Source organism: Mesoplodon densirostris, chromosome 3 (genome assembly GCF_025265405.1).
Source record: "Mesoplodon densirostris isolate mMesDen1 chromosome 3, mMesDen1 primary haplotype, whole genome shotgun sequence".
NCBI classification, from domain to species: domain Eukaryota; kingdom Metazoa; phylum Chordata; class Mammalia; order Artiodactyla; family Ziphiidae; genus Mesoplodon; species Mesoplodon densirostris.
Window position 1 is genome coordinate 121,048,202 of NC_082663.1, and position 21,101 is coordinate 121,069,302.

The 21,101-nt window shown below is 39.9% G+C and overlaps 1 protein-coding gene across 1 annotated transcript in view; it reads right to left on the reverse strand.

Annotated features, from left to right (window-relative positions):
- The window catches only part of DIAPH1 (diaphanous related formin 1), a 44,649-nt gene that overhangs the window by 15,940 nt on the left and 7,608 nt on the right, over positions 1-21,101 (reverse strand). Inside the window, exons 2-3 of the mRNA XM_060094429.1 lie at positions 1,735-1,761; positions 568-723 (exon numbers count right to left, since the gene is read on the reverse strand). Coding sequence (XP_059950412.1) covers positions 568-723; positions 1,735-1,761 — 183 coding nt within the window. The remainder of the gene's footprint in view (positions 1-567; positions 724-1,734; positions 1,762-21,101) is intronic.

A 21,101-nucleotide genomic window follows, 5' to 3' on the forward strand; every position in this document is an offset into this window, starting at 1 on the left:
GCTTCAGTAGTTGTGGTACGTGGGCTCAGCAGTTGTGGCTCACGGGCTCTAGAGCGCAGGCTCAGTAGTTGTGGCGTACGGGCTTAGTTGCTTGGCAGCATGTGGGGTCTTCCCAGACCAGGGATCGAACCCGTGTCCCCTGCATTGGCAGGCGGATTCCCCGCGCCACCAGGGAAGTCACTCAGCTTCTTCTTTGTATAGATTTTGTTGTGAATGTTTTAAAACTTTATCTACTCTGGCTAACCCAAAGGTGGTCATCACACTACCACAAGAGCTGGCCCACTCATTTTATATCTTTGTGGCTAAAGTGTTGCTGGGCTGAAGGACATTAACAAGGTGGTCAGTGATCAGATATTTCCAAGCCTAATTCACAGATTCCAATCTTACAGACTGGCGCTTGTATATGTAGTCCCTTCATTAATGGGACTGCTATTAAGAAGTTCTCTGTTAAGCCTAGAATTTTTTGTAATTAAAGGATAGTTAAGGGGGACTCTACACAAAAAAGGGCCCATCATGCTCGTAAAAGCATTTTCAAGAAGAAGCAATGCTTTTGGGTGGGAAACTTACCAGCATCTGTTCAAAGAGTACTAGAACTTGCTCATCTGAAACATCCTGCAATGACTGTGCTGTGGGATCATCCCCATATGATGCAGAAGAATTTCTATGAGCAGAATTAGGCTTTTCTTTCTCCTTCTTAATTCTCATGCTGGTAAATCTCTCCAACTGAGAAAGAAAAAAAAAGTATTAGCAGTGATCCATTTTCGTTTACACAACAAAGCACACATCAAATAGCTTCTAACCTCTTATACATGCATGGCTCCTCTGGTTTGTGGCCAGTTCAAGGCTCTTCTGACATGAAAAAGAGAAACCAGTCTTCCTTGTACCTAATTTACTACACAGACTCTGTACTCTCACCTTCATCCAAAGATAAGAGGAATGAAGTATTAAGAATTGGAAAGTCTCTAAAAAGAGAAAACTTTGCTCTTTAGCTCCCCTGTCATTTCTAAGCCCTCTAGCAGCACAGAACTGAAAGCACCTCATGTGCAGAGTGCTCAGTAAAATGCCTTTTGTTTCCCTCTAGCTATCCAATAATAAATATGGCCAGGCCCTCAGAGGATCACTCCCTTCAAGAGGTAAGTATGACCATAGATTTTAATAGATGTAAGTCATATACAAGAAACAAGGAAATGCCTTAAAACCAGGAACCATTCCTTTTTCTTTCTTCTGTACGCTCCATAGCACTTGTGTTATGTAAGCAGCAAAAGTTCAGTACATATTCTCCAAAATCCCCTTTGCAAAGAATATAATCTACTTCAGGGGTATATATGTCATCTCTCTGTCAACCAAATGCTTATGAACCACTCCTCAAACCGCAAGGACAAGCGTTCAATTCAAAAAGAGCTACCGATAAGCTGCAGCTTATCGGCACTACCTGATTGAAAATAACAGTAAATATCTGCAAGCATTCTGGGGCTTCAAATGATAAGAGTGGCATCCAGACAGCAAGTCAGCTTGGAGTTTAAAGAACATGCCTAAACTTGGAAGCCAATGAATGTACCAGGGAAATGCATGCAATGGGTCAAACAGAGCAAAGAGTTAGGAAAAAGCTTTAGGATGATCTGAGAATAGAACCCATATCACGTTTATAAGTTATAGAAAGTCAAAGTTATTGCAACTGGTAAATATCATAGTGTGGGAAATGAGCCATGCACATGCTGAACAAAATTTCCTTACCTCATCTGCCATGAGCCGCTTCAGAGTCTAGGAACAGGAAGAACGAAGGAGAAGAAAGGGAAGAGAGATCAGTGAAATGCCAGGAAACCTCCCAAATACCAGATGGGTTGGGGAAAAAAATGAGGAGAAAATAAGTTGAAAGGATCTAGGCTCCTTCCCACATGCTAGATTTCTGCCAGACTATTCCTTAGCACATTCCCTTAGGTAAGGGGAAGGAGTTTTAAGGTCACTAAAATATAATAACCCTTTGGGGAAAAAAAGGTGGAGAACTGAAAAAACTCTAAATGGGATGACCGATAAACCTATGAAATGTGTTCAACTGCATTAGTAAACAAGGAAATGCAAACTAAAACCACAACAAGATACCATTTCACACTCAAGACTGGCAAAAATTTTCATGTATGTCTGTCTAGTCACAGAGCAGCGGGAGCTCTCACACACTGTTGGTGTGAATGTAAATTGCTATGGCCACTTTGGAAAACAGTATGGCAAGATCTAGTAAAGTTAAAATATGCAGATATATTACAACTCAACATATCAGTTCCTATAAATCTACCCTTCAGAAACTTGCACATATGTAGCAGGTTGTGTATAACAAGAATGTTCACAGCAACACTGTAATATCCATCAATAAAACAGAGAACAATCCAAATAGCTATCAAGAATAGAATGGATAAACTCATATAATGGTAGAGTGGAAAACAATTACACAAAGAAAGTGAATGAACTTATAGCTACTCACAAACATAAAAGTGAATGTATTATTTCTTTTACACTGAGATTAAAAACATGCAAGACTAAATTATATTATTTAGGATGTACAATTATAAAGGGAATGATTACCACAAATGGCAAAACAGTGGTTACCTGAAGTGGGTGGAAGAGTAATGACTGCAGAAGGGGACAGGGGGCTTCAGGGGTGCTTACAATAATATTCTATTTCTCAATATGGATGATGGTTACATGGATGTTCTGTTTATAATTATTCTGTATGTTTTATATTCTCTTCTGTATATGTGCTACACTTTACCCCAAAAAATCTGAATAAGCAGGTATTCCAGGAAAGCAGGAATTCTTCATTCTAATACTTAGTTTTAAACCATATCTATTTTTGCTAATGTCCTTAGAAGAGTATAGTAAATGCCTCTTGATGAACCTTTCTCAACTAATGAAAAACTATTTCTGACACTGCCACAAAGCTACTTTACCAACCTTTTCACAGACGAGAAAAATCTATGTCCTTATGTTCATGTGCCCCATGTCAGAGTTCGGTTAAATCCAGTGTGAACTGTGAATCTTAACTTTGCCCTCCACGGTCCAGAGGAGGGCAACCTTCTACTGATGGAATGCTAATCACTCACCCGAAACCATACGATCCTTGCTCAGTGTCAATGGAATCTAAAGTTACTTTGTGTGTGCTGTTTACACAAAGTAAAGGAGAAGGGCAGCAAAGGCACAAGGATGATGAAGCAGAGACAGCAACACCCAAGGAGACTCACAGTTCCTTTTGTCACCACTCTAAGTCACCTGACACACAGAGGTGAAACAAGCCACAAAAAGGATGAATGTTTATAGTTAGGTTGCCATTGCCAAGGTTCAACTTATTTGCTCCTACAGCAAGTGCTTCCAGAACCTTGTCCTCCAAACTCAAAATGTTCCCTCAGAACCAAGCAACAACCCAAACAATTCTGGGATGGATATAACGTAGGTAACAGAACCTGGGTCTAATGAATCAATCTCAGCTGCAGGTTAAGTTAAAGAACAACAAACCAGCAACTTGTTCTTTCTGTCTGCAGACTCTTATTTCTCTTCCCTCCATCCCCACTATTGAAGTTCACGCTATTATGATCTCCTGTTTGATTTACTGTAATAGCCTCCTAACTGATCTCCTTGCCTTCAATCCCATCTGCCCAACACAATATCCATTCTATATACTGTATCCAAGAGTAATCGTTCTAAAATGCCAAGCTGCCCATGTTATTTCCCATTTAAAACCCTGCAATAGTTCCCTACTGCCCTCAGGTTAACATCCAAATTCCTTAGCATGGCATATGACACTGCTGGCTTCTCTCCCTTGACTCATCTCTCAACAAACCCTCCATTTCAAGCTCTATCTTCTGGGCACCCTAACTCGTTGCAGGCCCACAAATAGATCTTGCTGTCTCACAACCCCAGACTTTCTCTAGGCTGCTGCTTCCCTCAGACTAGATTCTGCTTTCAAGGCTAGCTCCAACAGGCCCTACAGGATGATACCTCCTCTAATTGGATGGGTACCTCTCCTTGTGTGTATATAGAAATAGGTACTTGCCTGTCTCACAGCGCTAGAAGTGGATTACAACTCTCTTTTGATTGCCTCCTCTAGCCATTTCCAGACTACGTTCCTTCAAGGTAGAGCCTAAGACTTAGTCATTATATCTCCTACGAACAAATACCAGAATCTGGGGCTGCTCTCCTAAAAGACCAATCCCTGCAAAAGCCCTCAAATCTATTCCACCTCTTCACTGCATTAGTGAAGAAACTGAAGCCCAGACAGGTGGAGTAAATCACTGAGGTCACATGAATAAGGGCAAGCTGGGTATGGAACTCTGGTCTCTAGATTCCAAAGCCCTATATCTTTGCATTCCCCAGATTCTTGTCTTGTTCCCATTTAATGCCCACTAACTGTTGCCTTTACATACAAAAGTAAACATCTCTTGTCTTAAAAAGGAAGAAACCAGTCTCCCTTGCTCTCCTTGGTGCATCATTAGAAACAGATTTATTCCTTAAAAAAATTATCCATGCTTTACTGCTCAATTTGAGTAAGGACAGTAAAAATGATCCATGCATTTCCTCAACAACTCCAACAGAGGGCAGCATCTACCAGCAAAGTGAATCACAGTACTACAGGCAAAATTCTGTTTCAGAAGCCAACAGAACACCCAAACAGCAAGCTCAATTCCATTACTGAAATGGAACCTGCTGCTACAGTATACTGAGGGTGTATTAATTTACTTATTTAATACTATGTGTGCTTTCCTTGCAGATCTTGAACATACAGTTTACAAACAGCTTTGTTAAGTTTTTTTTTTTTAACTGTATCATTAACTGTTTTGTGGATTCTCTGAGATATGCAACAAGAGGTTCCTATCTCATGAAAAGTAAGAAGGACTAAAAATAGTGGAGACCTTGAAGATAAATGCTACTGGAGCTATATTTATGCCTTATGCCCCAGAGGTTCAAGCTTTTTAATATAGTCTCTAATGATCCCACCTACTTCTTTCTAAATGCTTCTATACTCACCTTTCTCCTTGTTTGCTATCAATTATTTTCTGCCCCCAAACTATAAACCCTTACTTATCTTCACTAAATACTTCATCGTCCTGTCCCTCCTACTGAGTCTTCCACTAAAACTATACTAAAACCTTTAACTACAAATATAGATACTGAAGGAAGCATAAATACCTAATGAAATTTTTTAGCATATCAAAATCTGCTCATGAATACAGATTAATAGGAACCTCCAGATAAAAGACGGTAGACTGAATCAAATTTCCCCACTTTTTGAAACCCTTCTACATCTACAGAAAAGGAATTTTTAGGAAGAAAAAAATGATAGAGGGAAGGAGCCTACAAGGTTGGGAAGAACAAGAAAAGCGTAATTGCAATCAATTTTTGAAGCTGGGACTAAGACCCAACAGACCTAAGAAAACTGAGTCCTAAACTTGCCGTAGGAAAAGCTAATGACCAATCCAAATTGTACTTAAGGATCCTCAACAGGCTCAGGAATTAGCAGCACCAGGTACCTATAGAAATGGGCAGTTGGAGGGAGGGAGAGGTCCAAAAATAAGATTGGTTTGAAAGCTGTTCAAGAAGCAGTTGGACAGGTAGATCCTCTGTTACCCCCCAACACCCCTCCCCCCATGCCATCGGGAGACTACCCTCCCTTACTCCAGCAGAAGTCTGGAAATTTATTCTTAGAAGAGGATAAAACACAGATCTCTGGATCAGGGGATGCCAGGCACAGTTGTGGGCAGAGATCCTATACCAAAAAGAAGAGTAAGTTAATCTATGCATACTATAAGCTGAGACACCCAGCACCTTCCCCCTTCTAGTTTCTCAGGACCCCAGCACCCCAAAACCCTTACCCTTGAGGCAGAAGGTTGGAAGAGCCTTCTCTGGGGAATTGAAAAACAACATTAAGCTACTGACATAGTCCAAGCAGATGAACCGTGCCATCCAATATGGTAGCTACCAGACACAGGTAACTATTAAGCACTTCTAATGTGCCTAGTGCAACTGAAAAAGGAATTTTTCGTTTTATTTAATTTTATCAAAATTTTAAATTAAAAGCTAATATTTTATTGTTATTGTTAAACTTAAGTATCAATATGTTTGGAACACGCTAGGTATGTGAATCTACCTTTCACTTGTAAATTTTTTCAAATCTAAATACACATCAAGTATCTTCATGAAAATTTAGCATCCAAATTGAGATGTGCTATAAATGTAAAATAAAAACTAGAGTTCAATAACTTCATATACAAAACAGAAGGTAAAACATCACATTAATAATTGTTATATCTATTACATGTTAAAATAATGTTTTAGATATACTGGATTAAAAATTTTATTATTAAAGTTAATTTCACATGTTTCTTTTCACTTTTTTCTTTCTGTCTTTTTCTGTGGCTACTAGAAAATCTAAAATTACATATGTGACTCACATTATATTTCTATTGGACAGGGCTAGCCTACAATAAACTGCACAGCTAACAAACCCTACCCATGCATCCAGAGTTTCCAATGAGTTTTTTAGCGCCTCATTTTTAAACATTAACAGACAACCAAGGATTACCAAACAAATGAGGAAAAATCCTAATAAGAGAGGGGGAAAAAGCAACTCATTATACAGAGACTACGCAAGAAAAAGAAAGATTAGGGAAAAAAAATTAATATCCACAAGGGAGAACATAATGCCATTTTTTATAATTGTTTTTTTTAAAGTTTTGGCCATGCTGTGCAGCATGCGGAATCTTAGTCCCCTGACCAGGGATCAAACCCACACCCCCTGCAGTGGAAGTGCGGAGTCTTAACCACTGGACTGCCAGGGAAGTCCCTATAATGCCATTTTAAAAAGAAACATTCAGAGGAAAAAGAACCCTGAGAAACTGAACACATGAGAACAGAAACTCAAGAGAAAACTCAATAGAAGGGCTGGAAGATAAGAATTTGAGGATATCTCCCAAAATTAGAGCAAAAAGACAGAGGTGGAAAAATAAGAGAGTAAAGATAAGAAAATTAGATCAGTTTGGGAGGTCCAATATCCAAATAACAGGAGAACAGAGGAGGAAGCTATCAAAGAAATAATTCAAGAATATTTCCCAGTACTGCATGTAAGCTGGTGAAGCCACTCTGGAAAACAGTATGGAGGTTCCTCAAAAGACTAAAAATAGAGTTGCCATATGATCCGGCAATCCCACTCCTGGGCATATATCCAGAAAAAAAACTATAATTTAAAAAGATACATGCAACCCTATGTTCATAGCAGCACTATTCACAATAGCCAAGACATGGAAACAACCTAAATGTCCATCAACAGATGAGCGGATAAAGAAGATGTGGTTTATATATACAATGGAATACTACGCAGCCATAAGAAAGAATGAAATAATGCCATTTGCAGCAATGTGGATGTACTGAGAGATTATCATACTAAGTAAAGTAAGTCAGAAAGAGAAAGACAAATACCATATGATATCACTTATATGTGGCATCTAAAATATGGCACAGGGCTTCCCTGGTGGTGCAGTGGTTAGGAATCCTCCTGCCAATGCAGAGGACACAGGTTTGAGCCCTGGTCCGGGAAGATCCCACTTGCCGTGGAGCAACTAAGCTTATGCACCACAACTACTGAGCCTGCGCTCTAGACCCTGCAAGCCACAACTACTGAGCCCATGTGCCACAACTACTGAAGCTAATGCCCCTAGAGCCCATGCTCCGCAACAAGAGAAGCCACCACCATGAGAAGCCTGTGCAGTGCAAGGAAGAATAGCCCCCGCTCACCACAACTAGAGAAAGCCTGCGTGCAGCAACGAAGACCCGACACAGCCCCCCCCCAAAAAAAAAATCCTGTGATAAACCATAAAGGAAAAGAATATAAAAAAGAATGTATACACATGTATATCTGAATCACTTTGGGGTATAGCAAAAACTAACAACATTGTAAATCAACTACAGGTCAATTTTTAAAAAAATTTTCCAGTACTGAAGGATAAGTTCCCATCACAAAAGACAGAAACAGATCACCACACAAAGGCATATCATGGTGAAATTCCAAAACACTGGGAAAACAAAGAAAATCCTACAGTTTGAAAGAAGGGGGACTTCCCTGGCGGTCCAGTGGTTAAGACTCCACAATTTCACTGCTGGGGGAGCAAGTTCAATCCCTGGTCATGGAACTAAGATCCCGCATGCCATGCAGTGCGGCTGGGGCAAGCGGGAGCGGGGAAGAAGGGAGGAAAATACATATACATGGTCATATACAAAGGAATCAGAGAAGATTTGGATTTTTTAAACTACATACAAAAAGCTAAACAATGGAGAAAGAGAAAGAGAGAGATGTCCTAATAGAAGCAGAATCAGAGCGATGCAACATTTTGGGTTTTGTAGGTGGAGAAAGGGGACTCTGAGTCAAGGACTACAAGTGACCGCTGGAAGCGGATAAAGTCCAGGGAACAGAAACACCCCTAAAAGCCTCCAGAAAAGAATGTAGCTCTGCCAACACTTCTTTTTTCTTTTTCAACCATCTTTGTTGGAGTGTGGTTGCTTTGCAATGGTGTGTTGGTTTCTGCTTCATGGCAGGGTGAATCAGCTATGCGTATGCACGTGTCCTCGTGTCTCCTCCCTCTTGCGTCTCCCTACCACCCTCCCTTCCCTATCCCACCCCTCTAGGTGGACACAAGGCACAGAGCTGATCTCCCTGTGCTTGGCGGCTGCTTCCCACTAGCTATCTATTTTACGTTTGGTGGTGTGTATATGTCCATGCCACTCTCTCGCTTTGTCCCAGATTGCCCTTCCCCATCCCTGTGTCCACAAGTCCACTCTATGGCTGCGTCTTTGTTCCTGCCCTGCCCCCTAGGTTCTTCATAACCATTTTTTCTTTTTCTTGGATTCCATATATATGTGTTAGCATGCGGTGTTTGTTTTTCTCTTTCTGACTTGCTTCACTCTGTGTGGCGGTTTCTGGGTCAATCCACCTCACTGCAAGTGACTCGGTTTTGTTTCTTTTTGTGGCTGGGTGATATTCCGTTGTATGTATGTGCCACAGCTTTATCCATTCATCTGTCAATCCTGCCAACACTTTTACTTTACTCAATTGAGACCAATGTCAGACTTGTAAGGTAATAAATTTACGTTGTTTTGAGTCACTAAAAAAAAAAAAAACAAACCACTAAACAATGAAAAAAGGCCTTTTTAAAATCTGAAAAAAAAAAACCTTCTAACTTAGAATTCTATACCCAACCAAATTACTCATCAAATGTGAGTTCAAAATAGATATTTTCAGACACTGAAGCTTTCAAAAAATTTATCCCCGTGCACCTTAGGAAGCAATTGTAGGATACGCTCCACCAAAATGAGGGAGCAAACCAAAAAAGTTAAAGACCTGAAATACAGGAAACAGGAGATCTAACACATGAAAGAGGTAACAGAAACCCCTAGGACAAAGATTCCAGGATCTTTGTGGTGATTCCCTACATTCCTCATGGCTTAACCCACAGATACCCTCAGAAGGAGCCCTTGTAAACACACAGAGAATCTAAAGTCAGACTACGACTCCAACACTTGGGAGCCTCCTTCTCAGGGTGGCAATATCGTCATTTACACATAGTCTAGATTTTTGCTTCTTACTCAATTTTTATAATAATCTTTCAGTTATATGCAAACAATTATAGATAGAGCACAAAATATTTTTTAAAGGGGCAGAAAAACATTTATTCTATAGGAATTTTTTATTCAATAGAATTAGGTGGGTAAATAAATTTCTGAAGGTCATTAGCTGGTACAGGAAAAGAGCTTAACAAAACTGCATTTATTAAAATAAGATTCATTTCCTCTAAAAGATTCTCAGTATTATCAAATCTTACTTAAATGAACACAAATTGCTCAGAGGTACACTGCATCAAAAGTAATAGCATCAGAATAAAAATACTTGGCTGGGCACTGCTCTGCATTAAGACCATCAATCAACATAAAAATGAAAAGCTGTCCCTTCACTCTCCTTCCAGAGTGTAATCCAAAGCTCTGATTCAGTCACCACATCCTAATGTAATATGTGGTAAGATAAATCTTTTGGTTACCATCTACAGGAAATAAGAAACTTCCTAGAGACTTTACAGTTTGGTTTCTCTAAGAAACCAAAAATTAAAGTCAAGATCCCAAGGTATGCCCTATGAGGCCAAGCTAATTAAAATAAATTTATGACCGAATGAGTCTGAAACATACTCTGATCAAGTATTATCATAATAAATGCAAATGAAATCTAAAACTCCTTTTCCATAGCTGGATTTGTTGTGGTGGTGGTGGCTGCATCTATTAGCACTTCAGCTTTTTAAAAGTGGGCCAGTCGGACTAAACTTGGCAGTCTTTTTGGACAGAGGTTCCCTCTGTTTGCCTAGTAACAGAATTGGTCTTATTATAAATTCAAGGATATAAGAAAATTCATCCAAGGCACTGATTCACTTCTACCGAATTCCCTGAATATTTAACTTTTCCATCTAGTCACAAAAAGGGCATAGAATTCTCAGACAACTACGGACAGTCTCTTGGAACAGGATACTCATGTAGCCTAACAAAAGGTAATTAGGTAGTGTCCTTAGCAGAAGAGAGGTTAGGAGAGATCTAATAAGAGAATATGATTAACCATTACTCTGATCACAGAGTACTTTACATAGCAAAAAGTGTTTCTAATTCCTACCAATGTGCTTCACAGGAACAGTTAATCATGGACTTTTACCTCATGAACCATGTGGCTAGCATACGGGTAATATAAACCTATTAGAGCAAGCCCGTATTTCGGTACTTTCTAAAGATTTTGTTCAGGCTAACTTATAGGGGACAACTATATCTGAGCTCTTGGCTAAGGGAGAACACCACAGGTGAATGCCATTTGGCCCCTGCTCTGTGATGATTCTAGAAGGCCCAGGTTTTTCTCATAACACCTATAATCACAATGCAATTCACTGCCTCAATATACTCAATTCCCACCTCTCCCTCTTCTGACATCCACACTTGCTCATGGGCTAATTCAGCGTGAGGGAAATATTTAGTGTGGTAGGTAGAATTCTAGGACGTCCTCCAAGATTCCCAACCTGACGTACATACGCTGTACAATCACCAGGACTATAAATATTATAGGACATCACTCTTGTGATTAGGTTATATTATTTAGCACAACTGACTTTTAAGAAGGGGAAATTATCCATGTGGGTCTGACCCAATCACCCAAGCCCTTTAAACCTAGGGTAAGAGGTCAGAAACACAAGGATCCAACATGCCATTTCTGGCTTGAGCATAAAAGAAGCCAAATGGCAGGGATTACAGGCAGCATCTAGGAGCTGAGAGCCAGCAAAGAAACAGGGACCTCAGTGCTACAACTGCAAGAGGCTGAATTCTTCCAACTTGAATGCGCTTGGAAGGTTTTCCTCCAGCACCTACAGATGAGAAAAGGCCCAGCTGACACCTTGATTTCAGCCCTGTGATACTCTGAGAACCCAGCCAAACTATCCTTGCTGGACTTCTGACCAATGGAACTGTGAGCTAATAAGTGGGTTTTATTTTAAGCTATTGAGTTTGTCAGTAAAAGTAGGCAACTAATACATTAAGCAAACTGACAAAATTTATCTAGAACTTTGAGTCCTAATTTTTATTTATGGCATGCTAAACAACTGCAAGTATGATTCTGAGCAAATCACGTTAATTCTTCATGCTTCAGTTCCCCTATTTATTAAAAAACAAAACCAGACACACACTTCTTGGGACCACTAAGATCATAAAATGGAGTGAGAGAGCATTCTATAAAAGCAATTGTACTCTTATTACTACAGAAAAACTTCTCGTAAAATATACACGTGTACTAGTTGACACGGTACTCCTACAACATGGCATAAGGAAAAAGTTATTCCTCACCTGTAAATTGTATACTTAGCCATAGCCAATCATTTCACAAAAAGATCTAAAGGACTCAGCCAAGCCAGGCTCTAAATATTTTATATCAGATCCTTCTTCAGACCGTTATTGTAGCTGTTTCTGTGGACCAGATTGTAAGTTGCTTGGGGACAAGAACCCATGCTTTGTTCATTGGACATGTCCAATATTTAATAAATATTTTAAAAATTATCATCACTCTAGGTTTAAGAACATCATCCTAAGCACAGTATATTCATTTATTCATTACTTTATGCAAATTGAATAAGCTAAAGAAAAGTTTCAAGTTAAGGTTTATGACAGTACAGTATGATTGTTATAGACAGCTCAGACCAAACCTTCAAGAATAATGTCTTTCCCTATGAATGAGGCCAGGGGACCCTGAGTGGTGCTTCAGCCCACATGACATATTTGTTAGTTGTCCTTGGGGAAAATATCCAATTATGGCACACATGTCACCTAGGGAGTCTTCCACCACCTGTGAAAAGCAATAAGCCTTCAGTAAAGACATAGGCTACCTATGGGTAAAATGGGAAATAAGTCTCACTGCAGCCAACAACAGTTTCCTTTCAAGTCCTAATATACCTACCCAGGAAGGAACAGGTAAGGTATCTGTCATTCAGAATCAAAAAGAACAAAGAGCAGGGTCTGGCTCTGATTCATTTTTTTTTTTTTTTTTTTTTTGCGGTATGCGGGCCTCTCACTGTTGTGGCCTCTCCCGTTGCGGAGCACAGGCTCCGGACGCACAGGCTCAGCGGCCATGGCTCACGGACCTAGCCGCTCTGCGGCATGTGGGATCCTCCCGGACCGGGGCACGAACCCGTGTCCCCTGCATCGACAGGCAGACTCTCTACCACTGCGCCACCAGGGAAGCCCTCTGATTCATTTTTTTATTCTAGCACGGGACTGACATTCAGTTTCTTAGGATAGTGAGGCAATAGAGGGTCATAACATGGATGTGAATTCAGTTACCAACAAGCCCTATTCCAGCTTTGCCACAAGATTTGCTACATTTCCACTAAAGGACAGTAAAGGCAGGGTAAGCTTTTTTTGGGGGGGGGTGTGCTGGGTCTTCGTTGCTGCGCATGGGGGCTACTCTTTGTTGCAGTGTGCAGGCTTCTCACTGCAGTGGCTTCTCTTCTTGCAGAGCACAGGCTCTAGGGGTGTGGGCTCAGTAGTTGCGGCTCATGGGCTCTAGAGTACAGGCTCAGTAGTTGTGGCGCACAGGCTAAGTTGCCCTGCGGCATGTGGGATCTTCCCGGACCAGGGATCGAACCCGTGTCCCCTGCATTGGCAAGAGGATTCTTAACCACTGCACCACCAGGGAAGTCCCAAGCTCTTCTTTTTATCCACCACAGTTTCAGCCTTCCTATCTTTAGGACTATGTTGTCTCACAGGGCTTGTGTGAAGAATAAATAAAATAGACGTAAAGCACTTTGTTTTGCAAAGTGTTTTGTAAAAGGTAAATAATATATGATGATGGAACCACTGAAACTCCCTTCAATTCCCACTCCTTATAGAGAAGTCAATTAGAACTAGAGAGAAGGAAATAATGGATACCTTCAAATGTAGGAAACTTTCCCTTCCATTTTAAAATAATGGCCCAAGGATGGCATGGAATGAGTCAATACCTCATATACCATTTACAGAGAAACAAACTAGATTCTGACATCACTACTTATTAGTGCCAACAGCCTCAACAGGAGTTGTGTAGAACTGGAGTACCCACTTCAAAAAAGAAAATCAAAGAAAAAAGGTATATCAGAGGAAAGGAATTCTAAAACAAGAGCACCAAATGACTAGAAATTGAAAAATATGAACTCTAAAGCTAATTTACCATTATAAAGTTAAATGCGCTTAAGGGAAAGAAAACTGAAGATTATCTAGCAACCCCCAGAAATGAGATGGCACACTCATGTTCTCCATGACTGCTAAGGAAAAAGTGCTAAAGGAACAAGTAAGACTCTAGCAGCTCATCCACTTAGTTCCACACTGCCTCAGCAGCCCCACAGCTAAACTCAGTATTGGAGAGTTAAATTTGTGACAACTCACACAAGAGACAACACAGGAAACACAGTAGAGGAGAGTCCAAGATCTTTTTTTTTTTTTTTTGCGGTACGTGGGCCTCTCACTGTTGTGGCCTCTCCTGCTGCAGAGCACAGGCTCCGGACGTGCAGGCTCAGCGGCCATGGCTCACAGGCCCAGCCGCTCCGCGGCATGTGGGATCTTCCCGGACCGGGGCACGAACCCGTGTCCCCTGCATCGGCAGGCGGACTCTCAACCACTGAGCCACCAGGGAAGCCCCCTAAGATCTTTTATTCCTAATTAAAAGACGTCTTTCAATCTACCCCTGCCATCCAGAATCAGTATCTTTATCCTGATACAACCCAGGGAGTCCAGAAAGATTCCAGGCAGTGGCCCATGTGAAGCACAAGTTAGAAATGCCATATAGGGGACTTCCCTGGTGGTCCAGTGGTTAAGAATCTGCCTTCCAAAGCAGGGGAAGTGGGTTCGATCCCTGGCTGGGGAACTAAGATCCCACATGCCGTGGGGCAACTAAGCCCATACGCCACAACTACAGAGCCCGTGTGCTGCAACTACAGAGCCCACATGCTCTGGAGCCCGTGTGCCACAACTAGAGAGAAGCCCGCCTGCTGCAACGAAAGATCCGTGTGCTGCAACTAAGACCCAACGCAGCCAAAATATATATATATATATATATATATATATATATATATTTTAAAGGCCATGTAAAGAACATTATTACGTAACTGTACTCCATTTCCTGTTTCAATAATTATAAACTTGAAGCAATTTGCTTATAAATTCAAAGCAACAAACTCAATTTCCCTCACGACTGTCTAAAACTGTTTAGAGTCTGCTTTCCAATAAACCACATTTCCCGACTATAGTTAAAATGAGGGGAAAAAACTATCTTAATATTAGAATTCAATCCTCTGAGAGACAGGTCCAGTATGTTCGAACAGTTCTCTAATAATCCAAGAAGGCAAGTCTCTTGGGGAAAAGGAGAAGGCAACTTTTTGCCTCCAGCTTAGCTCATCCTGAAGCCTGGGACTGGCAGAGCCTGCATCCTAGATAGCTGATAGCCTAGAGGAAGAAGGACAGTCCACTCAGGTTTCACTATTCCAGCTCAGCAGAACAGGTGGAAACCAGGCTGGGAACATTGCATTCTTCCTCTATGTCCATGCAAACAAACTGCCAGCCCCCTGCACTACAAAGCACTCAAGGGCCGGGAAAACAAGCTGCCACTAGAGAAAGTGCTCAGATTCTAGAAGTCCTAGTTTCCTATCAAGTACCACATGGTGTGGCAGACACGCCCCTCTCCTTTGCTGTCTGGAAGGAGGCGCACACACATTCTGTCATCTGGTAAGAGGGCAGAGTAAGCAAAGCTTCCTCCCTTTCAAACATCCAAAGGTTCTAATAAAACTTTCAAATACATATATAGAAAACAATAAATAACGTTAACCTACTTTTCCAAAGTTTTGACATACTTCTCAAGCTCCAAATACTGATACTTGTTCTTTACTTTCTTATTAGGCCTCTCTCTTCACTGCCTTAGCTTAGAAAAGCTAAGAAAAAAGGGGTGTTGTTCATTCATTTGGAAACAGTGACTCAGGAATGCTGTTTCCCAATCTCCGTAGCAACTGTCTTCTCCTCCCTTGTTGTGATGTGAGTAGCAGGACATCTACTCTTTCTCAAGGGTGAGCACATGAATGACACACCCAAAGGCCTGACAGACAGAAAGTTCCTGCAGCTGATATTGCTTCTACATACAGGCACCAAGCATGAGGCCACCTTGTTTTAAATCCCATTCTCAAACCCTTCATTTCTAAATGATGGTTACACTTCTACCCTCGCATCATTCCTGAATACAAGAAGTAATCACGACCTACTGATAATAGCTTAACTGATCCAAAAATTATACTACTACTCAAAAAGCCAGACTTGACCGTATGAAACCACAGTAAACATTTACTGGCCTTTTACTAATCTAGAATTAAGATTTTATTCTGAGAAAATTTGGGGAAGGGAGGTGGGAGACAGCATGAGGTGAAATCTCATTACTCCTCTATAACCAGAAATATAAGCAAGAGTTAAAACAAGAAACTTCCGATACTTCTAGCAACCGTACTTGTGTGGAACTATGTTCTAATGCAAACACATTAAAGAATTTCATGCCAAAGTACTTAGGCTCCAAAGAGACTTCCATGTACCATGTATTTTTCTCTTTGGTTCTAACTACTGAAAAGTAACTAAAATTTCTGGAAAACGAGTTAGAATATTGTTTTACTCTATTTTTATACACATCTACATTTTCTTAGAAAAACGTGTATCACTTTTATAATACAAATACATTTCCAGGGAATTACCTGGTGGTCCAGTGGTTAGGATTCCATGCTTTCACTGACAGCTGGGGTTCGATCCCTGGTCGGGGCACTAAGATCCCACAAGCCGTGCGGTGCGGCCAAAGCAAAATAAAACAAAATTTCCATTTCAAACAAAAGTACCAATTTTCAAAGATTAGAAAGCTGAAAAATGTTTATGACACATTGTTTTAAAAGCAGAAAATGTGTAGCAACTGTAATTGCAATGTTGTAAAAATATCTGTGCATAGAGATGACTAGAATATTCAAATACTAAGTGAAATAAAAATAAAAAATAAAAATTGGGGGTTCTTAGATTTTGCTATTTTGAAAATGTATGTATATGTCTTTTCAAAAAGAGTATAAAAAATTATTTTAAAAGAGTATAAAAATTAGCACAGCATCAAAAAGCAAAATATCATCCAATTTTCATATTCAAAATGCCCACCAGCACTTACTCTTTTCCAGTAGTACTTTGCTTAAGGCAACACCCTGGCAGGGCACAGTTATAAAATTTAGGGATGACAATGCAGTGTGAGAGAATAATGAACAGTTAGTGGAGTCTAAAAGCTAGCTTACCTAATTACATGACCTTGAGCAACTTAATACCTCTAGGCCTCAGTGGCCTTCTTTCTCATGTTAAGATGAGGAGGCTGAGTCAGATCATTTCTAGGGTCTCTTCAGGGACCCTTAAAAACAGTGCTTAGTTACTACTGCTCTTCTGAGGGCAGCCCAATGCCTGCTGCTTGCTTGATAGGACATATCCTACAGAGACTTCTCACCACTTCTTCTTGTGGTTTCAATCACAGGAAACAGACGTCACCCATGGGCCTAGAAGTAAGTAACGAACAAGCCCTGGCGGATGCAAAGAGCTGCCAACTAAGGCCAACTCCCATCTTTTTCAAATACCAGAATCAAGAAATCACTAGAAACCTCTATGCCTGGGGAGCCTGACACACATCTTTCACAACAACTAACAAAACTAAAAATGTCTCTTTAGGCCCCATGAAAGCATGATGAAATAATTTTAGAAGAGTCCTTAAAACTACTTTGCTTCTACAGCCAAATGAAGGAATCAAAGGAACTCCATAGCTATGGACAGAAATATGTGACTTTGAGAAATAACTAAGGCAATCCTACTGCCAGCAGCATTTTTTGTGGAGATCCAGACATATCCTGAGGACCTGAAGACTCATCTTGGTCTCCTTTATTTAATATTCTGTGTAAACCTCTCTGTAGCCATGAAAGACTGTGGTACTGATTCAAATAATATAGGAACTTAGCAATTATTCACTTTAAATGTATGTTATCAATCCCTAGAGCAGTGGGTCAAATACTGCTCTCATTTATAACGATAAAAGTTGGCAGCCCTGTGCTATGTAAAATAATGCAGATTTTAAATCCGACAGACATGTTCCTTCATTAAATATTGATACAAGACAAAACCTAAGACACTATCTCTAGAGAAAAATAAAAATCTTTTCTCAACAGAGTTCTTCTGGTCTGGTATAGTCATATCAGTGGTTCTCTTTGCCTCACAGTTACCTTGATGAGAGGACTAATGTTTTCAAAACTGTCAATCTCCTACATTAGACCACAGAAATGGAGAGACTTGAAAGTAATCCCAAGAGTCACAAGACTCACAGCAAAACTAAAATACATAACAGGTTATTGCTAATGTGAGTTAAACACCTCCACTCTTAGATACCTTACAAGCTAGATGGGAGATAAGACCCACCCTCCTCAAGAGATCTTGATATCATTCTGTCTCTCTCTCTTTGTCTCTTTATATATACATATATATATATATATATATATATACACACACACACTATATATATATCTATCTATATATATATATAGATATATATATAGTGCATTCATGAAAGACTAAAGAACACTTCAAATAAGCATGCAATCAAAACCAATACTGCAGTGCTAAAGTATGTTTAGAAGAAAATGACAGGCCCCAGAGACAGGCTCAGATTATTCCCCCAATTTCCCACCTGAGCCCACAATTTTTTTTGTCTTTGGCCGCACCACATGGCATGTGGGATCCTAGTTCCCCGACCAGGGATTGAACTTGCACCCCTTGCATTGGAAGTGTGAAGTCTTAACCACTGGACCACCAGGGAAGTCTCTGAGCCCACAATTTGACTACACAGTGCTGAGATTCAGATGAAGACAGTCACATCTTTTAAAATCTAGAATGATCCGTGAAAGTCTGAGAAGATGGATTATTACAATGGATAAGGAATGGAAATCAAACAAACTTAACTACCTAAACTCCATCTAGATAGCAGAAGTGATTTGCTGGAACCTTAACACTAATCTATTCATGTTCTTCACCACCACATATTCACAAGGCCAAAAACTGCATCAACATGCATCATGACATGTTACAAAATGCAAATTTTTCCATTCTGCTTTCCGTGGGCTTCTACAGAAAGAGAACCTAAAAGCCTTCCCCAGGGATAAAATAATCTCTATGAAGTGGCTTTCTTAAATGATTCATCTCCCACTGATCCTCTTGACTGCTATAACTGGGCCATTTCTTTTTACTACAGCCATACATTCAAACCTCTGAGCCTCTGTTCACATTGTTCCCCATCCCACGAAACCCCTTACCCCTCTCCTCTATCAATCCCTGGATTTACTTCCAGGGCCTATCATGTTCCTTCATGTTCCAGGGCCTTCATCTTCTATGAAGCTAACTAGCATTGCCCACAATTGTATTCTAGATCATTTATGTAGAATTTGGGACATTAGTATAGACCTTTGAAATCATTCATGCCAACTCTCTCATTTTACAAGGAAAGACCAAGAAAAGAAGAGTGACTTGCCCAGAGTTCACACAGTTAATTAGTAGCAAGGTCAAACTAAGTAGCAATATATGGAAAGAATATTTCAGTAAGAGTGAGAGATGGGGGTTCTAGTCCTAGGTCTAGTTGTAAACTTGGACAGATCACTTCTCTAGGCCCACATTCCTTCATCTATAAAATAACGGATTTGAATTAAATAACTTTTAGCATCCTTTTCACCTCCAGCATTCTGATTCTGAAACAGGTCTTCTGACTCTCAGCTCAGTAATCTTTCCACATAATTCCTTAAATTCTCTGAATTTCTACAGCTTTTGAAGTCTATGCTCATGGCCTTTAAGCTTTTCCTACCTATTCTTCTACAGACACAGCTGAGATTACAATCTCTTTAAAAAGCATGGACTGAACCTGATAGGTCAACCACACGGTTCTTGATCTTCAGCCTTTTGGATCTAGGGTAGATTCACACAAACAAGAGAAACTCTATTCTCTTCTCTTTGCCACCAATCATACAGAATATCCTAGTTCCAGGTACCTGGACCTCTGTGGCAATGCCTTAATTATTAACCACAAGCAAATAACTGCCAGGTCTAAAGAATAAACTTCAGCAGTCCCCAGACTCAGGAGAGACCCTAGAGTTAGTAACCATTTGCAATCCTTATTTGTTTCAGGGCCAATTCTAAAATATAGAAAAGATAACTATGGAGCTGGTCTAGCAACAGCTTCCTCCTTCCTATACGTCACCACTACTTGCTGCTCGCAGCAATTTAAACAACTAAAATTCCTGCCAGGTGATGCTGTTAGAGCTGTTCTATTTACAAAGGAGATAAGGTTGCATTAAAAAATAATAATTTAGACAACTTCTTAATAACATATGAGCCAGGAAAAAGGCTGATTTTGCATGCACTATAACAGCTACTTTTACATGCCTAAGAAAGGTTTAATTAAGATTCCTGCAATGGTCTCAAAGTCTAAATTATTAAATGCAAAACGCAGTTAGGCATTTAGCCACTGCACTTTGTTCATCTAGACCCAACACTTCTTTCCCCACTAACTGAACTGAAAGAGTCCAGTTTTATAGACTGCAGTAGTCAAAGGGCTCTAAAGATATACCATCAAAATTTTCTATGAAATTCCTAACAGTGAATACCCTTTGATACAACAAGTGCAAAAACTGGACATTTGTAAACTGTCAATACAATGCAGTGAATAAGAAGATGGCTGTGTGTGTGTGTGTGTGTGTGTGTGTGTGTTTAAATCAGCCAGACCTAGGTTTGAATTCCAGTTCTATGACCTAAAGCATGTTGCTGATCTCACTGAGTTTTAGTTTAATTACCTAGAAAGCAGGAATAACAATAGTACCTAGGGCTATAGCAAGTATGCAACAAACAAGTGCTATTATTACTGTTACTGTTATTATTATTATTACTTCCTGTCTTTCCAGTCTGCAATGAAGTAATTTTCCTATCTATAAAGATGCTGAGCATTCGTTAATATCTATAGATAGGAAGACTGGCATTATACAACCTGTAGCACACTTGAGTACAGGTAAACAAAAGGTTTCTAACACCACATAAGAGATGAAAATGTTTTCACTATAAATAGAATCTCAAAGGTCCCCAATCCCAAGAGTATCAGAAATGGTCTGTCTTGTCTACAGGTGAAAATTTACACCCCAAAGAGAACATGTAGAATATAACTGACATTTCCACAGTGATAAGAGGAGAATTTAAGAGCTAAATCTATAAAACTTTTAGGAGAAAAATCTTAGTGACTGTGATTTTAGCAAAGATTTTTGAAATATGATACAAAAAGCAAAAACAATTAATTGGATGGACTTCATCAAAATTAAACATTTTTGTTCTTCAAAATATACTGTTAAGAAAATGAAAAGGCAAGTCACAGGAGGAAGAAAACATCTGTAAAACATATATCCAACAAAGGACTTGTATTTAGACTGTAATAAAAAAATTTTAAGTGG